The sequence below is a fragment of the Pyrenophora tritici-repentis genome, chromosome 1 (genome assembly GCF_003171515.1).
Source record: "Pyrenophora tritici-repentis strain M4 chromosome 1, whole genome shotgun sequence".
NCBI lineage: Eukaryota > Fungi > Ascomycota > Dothideomycetes > Pleosporales > Pleosporaceae > Pyrenophora > Pyrenophora tritici-repentis.
The window spans coordinates 4,672,702-4,684,699 of record NC_089390.1 but is presented as its reverse complement, the minus strand read 5'-3'; the positions used below and the strand labels follow the sequence as shown (position 1 = coordinate 4,684,699).

Here is an 11,998-nt window from a genome sequence, read left to right as displayed (position 1 = left end):
CCTTGCGTAACATAGGGAATCTGTCCAAGTCGAAGCAATATTCATATGGGGATGGGGGAGAGGTGGCAGCAGGTTATGCTACGTACGTGCAAACACGGCTGTAGTGAGACATGGTACATTGAAGTGAGACAGAACACGATACTCCATTATTTTTTTCATTCAAGGATTCAATGTATCTTGTACAACAACAACAATCGGGTGCCACGTATGACGTAATCACCTTTTATTTCCCGACTTCGGTGTGCTCAGTTTCCACCATGGTCTTGACGTCCACACCTGATGCGTCTTCCGAGTCCTTTGATACCTCCCTCACCTGCCTAGCGGCTTTCTTGTTTTCGCTCTTCTTGTACAGGTACTGCATGACCAGAAATGTGCTCCAGCAACCTACGATGAAGCAGATGTTTACAGCGTACCCCTTGGTCCACTTGGGGCCCTCGACAATCGGAAACACTGTGATGGGGTAGAATGAAGATACTGCCCAGCCACCTGTAAACATAGCTCCCACAGTGACAGCACGCGCTTCAGCATCGTCGCGAAGCGCCATGTTGATGAAGGGCATGAGAATGGGTGTTATGGCTGCAGAGACTCCGAGGAGATAGTAGCAGGCAAAGTGATAGCCCTTGGGGATGTTCCAAATCAAAAGCGATATGTTGGCGACTATGTAGATGGTTTGCACGATAGAGAAGACGGTCCACAGTGGGTAGACCATGCAAAGCGAGGTGGCGAGTAAGGCGGCAAAGACGGAAACACCTTGGGCGCCAGTAGGAATCGTGTTGATCTGGGCAATGGTGTAGGCGCCAGGGGTTTTGGCGGCGAGATCTTTGAGCCAGATTGCCATTTGGCCGTGGGGATACGAGGAGGATAAGAAACTATGTTTGGGTTAGTATCTACTCAGAAAATGTCTGGGATGAACTGCCTTACAAGGTATAGCAGAGAACGCCCATGTAAAACTCCCAGCGTAGGAAAGTGCGCTTTGCGACAGTCCAGCTCAGATCCTGGCTAGGTGCAACTCCAGCTCTCGCCATACGCGTACGGGCAAGTTCATGTTCTTTTGGCGTAAGCCACCAAGGCTTCGTACTACTGGGCAGGCCAGGGAAGATGAGGTACCCGGCTAGCGCGATAGGGAGTGAAATTACTCCGTCAATAATGAACAGCCAGCGCCATCCAGCCATACCATGGACGCTATCATGAGTTGTTAGAAGTAAATATGGTCTGTGGGTCGACTATACTTGCCCATTGAGATTGTTGTAGGCAGCGGCTTGCAGGTAACCACCAAACATGACGGCAATGTTGTTCGACACGTACCACACTCCGGTACGCTTGAAGACTTCCTCGGGCCTGTACCAAGAGCCAAGAACGAATGTCGTACCGGATGCGACAGGCGTCTCGAGCAAGCCCATCAAAAACCGGGTGCCATAGATGTCGTGTTGATTTCGCATCTGGCTTTGGCAAAAGGTCACAATTGACCAGAGTACCTCCATAGTCGGTAGGTAGTACCTGGCAAGTTTTGGTCGCGATAGAATCAGTAGAGATGGTACTTGGAACACGAGATAGCCAACGTTGTAAAAGGTGTCAAAGAGCGAGTACTCGTTGCCTCGCAGGTTGAGTTCCTCTTTCATCCCAGACACATAGGCGTTTTTTATGTTTGACGAGTCGAGCCATTTGAGAAAGACTGAGATGATTAGCTGCGAGGCGCAACGCCGACCACTCCAGAAACTCACACATGAAAGAGCAAAAAGTCAGGAGACACGCGTCCATCTTCCGCAACAACTTTCTCTCCTCCTCAGGATAGTGCTTGGGATACCATTCCCAAAGATACATCCACGCCTTCCATGGCGACCGCTTCGGCGCCTCTGCAGGCGCAATCACACTGGTGTCAAATTCGCCAGTTCTATTGACAACTCCAGGACTTTCATCGTGAGGTTGGATGCTTGGCATGTCGATGTATCAATGTAAAATTTCTTCGCCAGTCGGTACGACCTCGGTGCGATCTAGATGACACTAATATGGGTCCGTTTTGCTGGGAACGCGACATTGGTTTATAAACCTCAATGTCGGTCGACCAGACGCGTAGCTGTGGCGTGGTTGGGATGTGACGGCTGACGGACAGGCGCACGGGCGGACATCGGGACGATTCTGTTTTGGGATGGCCGAGTGCGGGGGAAATTCAAGCTAGATATCCTGGGGCTAGAACTTTGCCCATCTGCGGTAAGACTCCCAGACTTATGGAGGAGATGCGGGGCGAAGGAGCGAGGTTTGGGATGTGTTTTTGATTTGGTGTACCGAGACGTACATTTTGAAAAGCGACCGAAATTATTCGGTTCATCGTTTACCTCCAGCTGTGTTCAGTTTTAACGCATGCATTCACTGTTATAGTAGATCATCCGGTTGAGCAGACCGCGCTGGTCGCACTTCTTGCTTGTGCGCTGAGAGAGAGGTGTGGGTGGGAAATAGTATGTCGTGCCAGGGCATCCCCAAGCATTAACGCGAAAACGGAACCTGCCATTTCATATGCCTGACAGCTTACATGAACTTAAACTTTCTAGTACTAAACAGACCCGACTATGAATGTCGATGGGGACCTCGGGAGTTCACAGTATTACTAGATTATGGATGCCCCTAGTATCTTCCAAGGTTCCTTTGAGATTGAAGGATTCCAGCAAATACCATTGTGAATGGAAACGCCCCACGGAAGGAAACATGGGGGATCGGCAACGGGCCAACCCTTCCATCTGCATATGGCTTGTTACCTACTACTTTAGGGTTCGAAGTTTGGAATTCACCCTGATGACGGATTCGATGACCTCATAGCTGTCAAAGAGCTGGGAAAGTCTAGAGATGATTCAAGCAGAGGCACCAGATCCATCATGAGATACGCACATAGTAGGGTTTTCGAATATTTACGTATGCTCTCTCCACCACACCACTGCTTGTGCAGATACAACGGCGCTAGGAATGGTGAAGACTCTGGTGTCCTGCCATGACAGGCCATACGAAACCTAGTACGTTATACTTAGTATCGCCCTGCATCGTTGCCCAACCCCGCTTGTCAACCTCGAATTTAGCATTCATAGTCGAGCTTCCGGGAGCTATAGGTGACCAGGATCAAGTTCCTCTTCTGGAAGGCCGTCCACGGGGTAAGCAGGAGCAGTGCAGACATGAGCTATTTCCAAGAGTTAGGCAGCAGATGTTATCGAGTTAAAGTTGGTAGCGGCCGGGTAACGGGCATCGGGCATCGGTACAAAGGGGATCTTAACTTTAGCCTGCTATCCACCCGCCCTCGCCGCGAAATGACCCTTTGCCGAGAGATACGTCGCCGAGGCTTGCGTATCACTAAACTCGATTTTACGCGCCAAAAAAAAGAAGTGACCTGATATTTTCTTCTGCACATACTAGAGTAGCGAGAGACGTTTCTCCACGGATTTTGTGAAGAATAGTTGTCGTGCAGTACAAGTGCAGATCAAAGCTATAGACAGAAGCTCATCACTTGAACGTATTTTCCAATCATCGCTCAAGCTCGCAACTACGTGTTTCTCTATTGGGTAGTATGGCACAAAGCGTGAGACCGGCACCGAAAGCTGCGATGTGAGTATACCTTGTATCTATCTCGACAGCTATTGGGTGGTTTTCTAACCAAAACGTATAGTGTAAAGGGCGTAGACCTCGGCGCAATCTACTCTGAAAATGTAGCTGCCAAAATCATACAGGTAGCACAACGAGGTCTGAAGCAAAAGGTATATCTCCTTCTTCTACAGATTGAACGACTAACCAAGTAACCTTGCTTACACATTCAGGCTCCTTTACAATCCTACCCACACACTGTACCTCAGACCGGCCCGGGACAAGGCCACTATGAAGAGCGCGAAGCAGATTTCTGGACCTGCGGCTTCTTCCCAGGCTGCATATACACGCTCCTTGAACGTTCAATGAGATACCCGCAAGCGATCGACGTCCCCGACCACGTCCGACCACAGATCCAAGAGCACTTGCTCAAACTAGGTCGGCATTACAGTGTGGCTATAATCCAAATGTCCAGCCGAACAGATACCCACGACATGGGATTTATTGTACAGCCGGCCCTACAAAAAGACTGGGAGTTGACGGGAAACAAGGAGAGTTACCAATCCGTGGTAAATGCTGCATACGCGCTCGCCTCACGATACGACGACAAAGTCAAGGCGATTAGAAGCTGGGATGTAGCCATCAACGACCGCTATTCCATAACAGACATGTCCACCAACTTCCTCGTCATCATCGACAGCATGTGCAGTAAGCCTCCTCCATCCCCATCCCACTCAAACCTAACCCCCTCCACAGACCTCGACCTCCTCTACTACATCGGCCACGCCCAAAACGACCCCACCCTCATAACCATAGCAACGCAACACGCAAACTCGATAATCAACGAGATCCTCCGCCCAGACTACTCCTCCTACCACCTCGTAAACTTCTCCCCTTCCACCGGCCTCCCCCAAGCCAAAATGACAAACCAAGGCTGGACCGACGATTCAACCTGGTCCCGCGGCCAAGCCTGGGCTATCCTCGGTTTCGCACAGACGTACACCTGGACGAAAGATGTCAAGTTCCTCGCGACGGCGATTAACTGCGCAAACTACTTTGTGCGTCGTTTAACAGAGGGAGAGGGAAAGTGGCATCATCATCTCGTCCCAGTGTGGGATTTCGACGCCGAGCAAGAGGATATTCGGGAGCCGTTGCGGGATGTTTCCGCAGGCGTGATTGCGGCGAATGGGTTGGTTATTATTTATCTAGCGTTGCTGGCGCTGCCTTCGGCCACTGCTGCTGAACTTTCTGATGGAACGGATTTCTTGGAGTTGGCGGTGGGGACTGTGGGACAGACGCTTGAGATGAGTTATGATGCTGACTTTGCGTCTTTCAAAGCTCCTTTGGCGAAGAAAAGCACGGTGAATGGGAATGGGAATGCAAATGGGGTTAATGGAGTGACGGTAGGTGCAGAGGTGGGTATCAAGGAGACGCGGTTTGAGTGTATATTGCGGAATAGCACGACGAATTGGAATAGGCATGCGCATAAAAAGTATAAGAATCATGGGTTGGTTTATGCGGATTATTTTCTGTGCGAGTTTGGGAATAGGCTGTTGAGGGCGGGGTTGGTTTAGGTGTGTGTGTGTGTGTGTGTTGGTGGGTGGTGGTAGTGGTAGGGCAGGTTCTATTGGAAGATCTAATCATTCACTGTTAGGTTTCTAGGTTTCTCGCGGGTGTTATGGGAGGTTTAATTTGCATGGGTTTAGGAGGTTGGTTGTTATCATCGTTGTCGTTCGTTCAGATGACGCGGATGGGAAGATTACATGTGCAGTTCTAGTGTGCTTAAGCAACGAAAGTTTACGAATATAAATGAACCTCTTACATATACTCACCTTACTCAACTTGATTCTCTGCGATCATCTTGGCACCTCGTCATCCGCCAGAAATCCGGACATGTGACAAAAGAGGGTAACCCTTGGAACGGGGCCACTAGACCGATCCAGTCATCAAGCCCGTCGGCTTACCCGGCAGCCCTACCACGCACATGCGGATGATATGCATATGCCGATTACTAAGGGCATCAAGGGGTGACCTTACCAAAGCTGAACGACATACGTACAACCCTCCACACACAGGAAGCAAGTTGAAAAGTGACTATAAATCTTGAGTCGAGTTCATTCAGTTACTAACCTATGCCAAAAAAAACATTGCTAATCGCTACAAAACAATACCAGTCATTCCCTTGAACCTGAATCCTATTCCAGTCCCAATTCCCAATATCCACATGGGTAAGCCAATGCCCGTCCCATCATCCCTACAACGACGATGCGCCTGTCGAGCCGAACGTGCGGCCCGACCTAAACGCCCAAAACACCCTCATTCACAGTAAGCCCAGCAAGATAATTGCGCCAATCAATGTGTAAGTTGTGGTGACAACAAGAAGAGACTACCACACCAAAACACGTCCTTTGTCTAACCCAGCCGCCGCTATGCTTTGAACGCTCAGATAAGTGTGGGAGGCAGCAAAGTTAAGACCAAAGTGGAAAGACTTTGCACAAAGAAACGCCGGGAATGGATCGGAAAGAAGTTTTTGTTGCAATGCCAAGGAGGAACGGGAGCGAAAAACAAAGAAGATGGATGACATAAAAAGCTTGTTATTGCTCAGAGTCGTCAATCTCCTCTTCTCTTCCTCCTGCTGTGATGCCGATGCGTCGTTTGGGTTCGCCCCAGAGTTCTCGCAAGACTTTCTTCTTCTGGCCGTCTCGAAGGTTCTTGAGGAAGCCATAGGTGCCTGTTAGGTCGTTCAATTGCTGTTCGAGCCCAAAGGAGTTTGATTGGGCGCGTCGGATGAGCGGGCTGACGAGGTTCTTTCGTGCTTTGTCTAGTTGGTCCTTGACTGATTGGATGACTTGGATGTGGGCTTTGAGCTCAGATTTGTTGATGAGCGTGGAGGCGCGTACGTCCTTGAGGAGCTTGAGGTTCTTCTCGTATTTCTTAATCCTCATCTTGTTGTTGATGGTTTGGCGCCACATGGAGGCGAGGAACTCGTCTTTCTTGTTTGCAAGAGAGTCTTCTTCTTTGGCGACGGAGCGGTGTAGATTGTGGAATTGTCGGTCTACGCTCTCAAAGAGTTGGAAGAGGACATCTGCGCGCGCAAGCTCATTTGCAATGTTCTCCTCTAGTGTAGATAGGAGGTAGTCAAATGTGCGTTGCATGGTTGCTTTTGAACGCTGCTGTGTGGTGTGACCGAGGACGTCATTCACCACTCGGCCAACGGCCGTGGGCGAGCCATTGCGCTCTAGTAGGCCAACCTTGCTGAGACCGCCATGTACATTGCCAATGACGGTATCAATCATACCAATTTTGGGACCTTGGATACTTTGTAGTTCTCGCTTTGCCCAGTCCATGGTAATGAGAATGCTAGGTCTGTTAGTAGATGTGTGAGACTCTAGATGCCTATACCTACGAGTCCATGTCCCCATCTACATTTGTAAAGAAACTTGTAAGCTTCTCTGCCAGTACCTTTAAGTGATCGCCTAGATCATCCAGTTGATCTATGATGACCGAGGAGGCCGACATGTTGGTGGCGCGAACGCTCTCTCCTAGGTCTTGGACAGCTATACTGGCCTCTGCGAGCTCGCGCGAACGCGGTATGACGTTTTCTGAAGCGTACAACAGTGGCTCAAACTGTGTGGCCATGTTGGCGACATTGGCGACATCTGGGATAAGAGTGGCTGTCCAGGGCTGCAGCAGTATCCACGAGAAGACAATAGTAGCAATGGTCAACAAAAGGTTTGCGCGCGACCCGGTGAACTTGTTCAGGCCGCCGGCGACGCTGGAAATGGTGTCCTCGATTGGGGCAGTGCGGAACTTGGCTTCTCCTCTGTAAGCAAAACGCATGACTATGGCTGTCAGTACACACAGCGCGCAATGGGTGGGCTCTACTCACAACCTTCTGTTGGACATGGCTCGTCATGGGACGAGCGCGCGAGTTGTTGGGCGTAAAGTGTGCTTGCGCTCGTTGGCGGTTCGTCATCGGACAAGCTGTGGGCGTTTTGTACCGTGTGTAACCTGGAAGCGATACTGTCGGCCATGTAGCGCTGTTCCTCCTCTGGTATGGGTTCTGGACTTGTGCGCGGCGTCATCTTGTAGGGCGACTCTGGTAGTGGTATGCGCGAGGGTGTGACTTCGCGATCGGTGCGGTACTCAAAGGGCGATCGGCTAGCGCGCAGTGCGCTTTCACCCAGCAGCGACTTCCGGTACCAGTGATTGCTGGATTGAGACTTCTGCCAGGCAGGCGGGGCCCAGGGACCGTCCGACTCAGCCTCGGAATCGATATCGTCTTGCGGAACGCTCCAGCGCGAGGATTGCATGGTGGAATGGCCGCTGTAGGCCGAGTGCATACTGCGCTCGGGGTCAAAGGCCTCAAGCGAAGCGCTTAGCGACGGAATGTCGTGGTCGTAGGAGCTTGCGCGATCCATTGTGTCTAGCATGTCGTTTGCGCAGTCGTTTGCGCAGTCGCAGTCGCAGTCGCAGTCGCAGTCGCAGTATCGTGGTGGGGGTGGGGTGTAGTGGTAAGGATGGTTGGGGCGGGCGGGCTCTCGACGTCTCAACTACCTACAGGGCCAGTGGTACATGCGGTGAAGGCTCACAGGCACGTGGGGGGACACCCTTGTGACGCGTGATTCTAGCCAGGTAGCAAAGGAAGCGCGCTGATATCGGGCCTTGAGCTTATGCTCTACGACGGTTACTAGGACCAGGCGAGGGATATGGCGCATCGCGATACCCTTCTGATTGCGATAAGCTAGCCCATGCCGTGCCGTGCCCGCCGTGCACGTCAACGGCCAGCGTCTCGTCCAGGGCTGCAGTGGGGTGAAACGAAGTGGCTGGGAGGTGAAGCCTGGTTGGCTGTCACCTGTCTGGCCAGCCTGCATGACTGCCTAGCCCACTACTGCGGGGAAGGGCGAGTGCGTCCACCCAGCACCGTCTGCCCAAGCGCCGCTGTCGACGCCCCCGCCTTGCATCAACCAGCAGAAGAGAAAGTCTCCCTTTACCCTTTATCATTCAGGACAAGATCCCTTCATCACTCAGGACAAGATCCCTTCATCACTCGGGACACGTCGTCCGCGCCCTGCATCTCTCCCATTGGTCAGTCACCATCGGCAAGGGAAAGCATGTCGCAGTACTGGTACCGGGAAACCCCGCTATTCCATTCCTAATAGGCCTAGTGGTCGCTTCTGTAGGTATACCAGGGTGCGAGTATTCACATGTCGCCCAAGTACACACTACCAGTGCTCGTATCGCCCTAAATACCTCCCGACGCAGTTTCTCAATGCCATGAGAAGCCAGCGCACATTACGCCAGAAAAAAAAGAAAGTAATCCCACCTAGGCCTCCTTATGTCGCCCCTCCATCACAAATAGTACATCGTCTCCATTAGCCCCGGATTAACGTCCCTCTGCCAAGAACCCACACCGACCTCCGCTCCCTCGCCTTTTAGCACACTGTGGAGATACGCACGGCCGCGCTCGCAGAGCAGATCGGCGTAGTAAGCCGGCGGACACAGGCTCACAGACCGCGTCGCCCGGGCAAACGTGAAGCAGAGATTGTGCGTCAGCGTCTGCAGTTGATCCGCCCCAAACTTGTTCTCGTCCCTGAGCACCACGTAGTGTGCAGGTCTCGACGTTCCCTGAAGACCCTGGTGCGCTATCAAGAAGAAGTCGAACAGCTTCTCTCCAGTCACGCCACGGTCCACAATCGTGCCGGCCTTCGGGTTGCCAGTCCGAACATCTGCGTCGCCAGGCTGTGTGGGGTAGAAACGTGTGTGGTGCCTCTTGCCAACGATGATGAATGACAACTTCGGGTGCTTCTCTTTGCCGTAGAGCTTGTCAAATGCTGCCTCAAAAGACTCGCACTCCTTGTTGAGCACGTTGCCGTAATCGCCCTCAGAAACGCCGTCGCGATAGACAATGACTTTGTTTGGCAACCTGTTCTGGTTTCGTTTCTTCCAAAGTTCCAGTCGTTCGACAATCATCTCCTCGAGCTCCGCCACCATCTCTACACGACGTGCTTGGGTGCGCATACTGGCGGCGTACTGCGAGAACTTTGCATCAACAGACGCAACAACACCAGCAATGCTAGGTGCTGTTTGCGAGCTTCCCGGCGAAGGATGGGTGACGTCTATACCGAATATGATCGTCTGCGCATCCAACGGTGCCAGCTTTGCCAGTGGTACTGTGTGATTGACACCGCCCAGCTTCTGGTTGAACTTCATGGCAACATTGGCAAAGTAGTGAGGATCTAGCTTTGCAAACTTGCTGCCAATGCAGCACACACTGGGCAAACCAAGCTTACAGTCGAACAGTAGCTTGATCGAGTCGTACAGCACCGTGTTATCGCTGGGCAATAATGCGAACAGGAATCGTGGCTTTTCCTTGAACGATTTTACGAGGGACGACCTGATCTGCTCTTGAATCTCGTCTATATTCTTCTTCGCCAACTGCTCCGGCTTGATGTCGACCATACACGGCCTGTTGTGTTCTCCAGGCTGCATGCCATACTGTATTAGTGCCTTCTTAAACTGCTCCAGGGCGTGCTTCAGTCCATCAATGCCACCAGGAATTGTGGGCCGGCTTCCAGAGTTGATCACAAGAATGCGCCAAGGACCGAGAGTCTTCGCAATATAAAATGGCCTTGAACCGAGCTTCTTGGGATCCAGATTCCAAGCACCGTTGTTTGGTGTACAGCTCTGGGCTCTATACTGTACGATTGGCGGGGGTAGAATGCGTCCATGGACCGTGACCATGTCTGGGTCAACTTTGATGCCAAATGCCTCCAAGTTGACGTTCTGTCCGTTGACAATCGGTTCGATCTTCGTGACTTTCAGCCCGTCGCTAGTGATTGATCTCATGTTCTTATCCGGCCTGCGCGAGGCGAATTTGATCATTTCGCTTGTCTGAGAAGGAAGAAGAAGTTGTCTGACCAACTGCCCAGGCAAGATCTTACACAACTCGGCCGGCATCCACATTGGTTTTTCGGGTTTTCCATAGTTGACCAATGGTGCCTGGGGATGAGAGAGCCTGATGTTGTGCGCTTGCCTGAAATGCTCTTCAACCGTGAGAGTAATCACTTTTCCCTCGGCATCATGCTTCCTGAATCTGACATTGGTACTGTTCTTTCCAGAAGGGGAGAAATTGACGATGCTGTGAACTTGACAGCGTGTCTCTTCCTTCTTCTTGATGTCGGTGCTCTTCATCCGAAGGTAGTGTGTTTCGATCTTCACATGGTAATAGAGCGTATTCAGTTTCTTGTGCTCCCGCTCATCATCCCATCGATCGTCTAGGAGAGGACGTCCAACGAGCTCTTTCATCATCAAGAGCAGATTCTCAGGCTTGTGAAAGGCACCGGCTGCGACGTTCACGTTGACCATGACTCGATTGACACTCGTGCGCACACTGGCAAAGTATCCACGAAGGGCTTGTAGCGCGTGACCTAGATCTGCCACTTGTACTTGAGGGTGGTCATTGAACGGGTAGAATCGGCTCCTTGCTGCTGTGGTTATATTGGCTTCGCTGCTGGACCCGTATGCTATAACCGTATTCAAGGCGTCGATGGTGTCGAGTTTCAGTGCATAGGTCGGAGCTGGCTGGGAAAGGTTTTGCAGGAGCTCACTTAATGAAACTTCTCCGAGTTTGGTTACTCGAACATGATATGTGTTCCTCTGACGGGACTCGTCTGTTTGCGGGTACAGCAAACCAGCCTTGGGACTCCACACAAGAGTGTATTCGGCATGCTCCCCAGCTAGAGGTATCTGCTCTGCGCATACGAGCTTTTGCGACCAGTCCGTCGCAACTTTGAGTTGCGCAAGAGGTGGCGTCTGCAGTAAGATCTCGACCAACTGCTTCTTCTTCTCCCTCGAGATGGTGACTCCTCCAAAGTCAATCGAGTACCGGTACAAGTGTGTGTCAGGCTTGATACCCTTCAGCTCGAAGTAGTTGGCGTACAGTATGATCGGCTTTCCAACTTTGCCATAGGCGGGGCGACGTGGCAGCGCAAGGTCGAGAGAGGGGGTAGCTAAGGCAGTTGACAGGGTATTCTTTACTATTACGTCCTCGATTCTGGTGACTTCGGGATTAGGGCGGGGAATTCGACCACTACTGTGAACTGTTAGTCATCTGGTATAATGCCTCTCGTTGTGCGCCTAGCTTGTTGAAAACACTCACCCGGAGACACCGACTGTAGGTGGATTACCAGGCTGGCCTTTGCCGACCGGGCCATCACCGGGGCGGCCTGCCATTGACATTGCGATATGTTGACGTGCGGTGAGATCAGGTCTTGTGATTAATCGTCCACGAGGTGAGCGGGCAGACTATCGGTGAATCTCCAAAGAAGTTAGCGATTTCAGCCTATGTATGATCTAGAATGGAGGTTCGTTAGAGACTGGCATGTGATACAGTGGCAACCAGAGCATGTCAGGGCTCTATATGCATTTGCGATGC

General features: G+C 51.6%; 5 protein-coding genes across 5 annotated transcripts; 1 reads left to right on the top strand and 4 right to left on the bottom strand.

Annotated features, from left to right (window-relative positions):
• Nucleotides 1-223: 223 nt before the first annotated feature.
• PtrM4_018460 (ProP, Permease major facilitator superfamily) lies at nt 224-1,938 on the bottom strand (the record flags this gene model as incomplete). Its single annotated transcript, XM_001931714.1, has 4 exons — nt 224-869; nt 922-1,182; nt 1,306-1,672; nt 1,722-1,938. 4 exons carry the CDS (start codon nt 1,936-1,938, stop codon nt 224-226), a joined length of 1,491 nt encoding a protein of 496 aa, XP_001931749.1.
• Nucleotides 1,939-3,547: 1,609 nt separating this feature from the next.
• On the top strand, nt 3,548-5,223 carry PtrM4_018450 (Tymo-45kd-70kd multi-domain protein; the record flags this gene model as incomplete). The annotated part of the gene is made up of 5 exons (XM_001931713.2): nt 3,548-3,585; nt 3,647-3,734; nt 3,795-4,269; nt 4,318-5,004; nt 5,216-5,223. 5 exons carry the CDS (start codon nt 3,548-3,550, stop codon nt 5,221-5,223), a joined length of 1,296 nt encoding a protein of 431 aa, XP_001931748.2.
• A 932-nt stretch (nt 5,224-6,155) lies between these two features.
• On the bottom strand, nt 6,156-6,908 carry PtrM4_018440 (uncharacterized protein; the record flags this gene model as incomplete). Its single annotated transcript, XM_066103323.1, has 1 exon — nt 6,156-6,908. The coding sequence occupies one exon, from the start codon at nt 6,906-6,908 to the stop codon at nt 6,156-6,158; it is 753 nt and encodes a 250-aa protein (XP_065965525.1).
• A 55-nt stretch (nt 6,909-6,963) lies between these two features.
• On the bottom strand, nt 6,964-7,982 carry PtrM4_018430 (uncharacterized protein; the record flags this gene model as incomplete). Its single annotated transcript, XM_001931712.2, has 2 exons — nt 6,964-7,403; nt 7,451-7,982. 2 exons carry the CDS (start codon nt 7,980-7,982, stop codon nt 6,964-6,966), a joined length of 972 nt encoding a protein of 323 aa, XP_001931747.2.
• Nucleotides 7,983-8,913: 931 nt separating this feature from the next.
• On the bottom strand, nt 8,914-11,802 carry PtrM4_018420 (Piwi multi-domain protein; the record flags this gene model as incomplete). Its single annotated transcript, XM_001931711.1, has 2 exons — nt 8,914-11,656; nt 11,723-11,802. The coding sequence occupies 2 exons, from the start codon at nt 11,800-11,802 to the stop codon at nt 8,914-8,916; spliced, it is 2,823 nt and encodes a 940-aa protein (XP_001931746.1).
• Between the last annotated feature and the right edge of the window lie 196 nt (nt 11,803-11,998).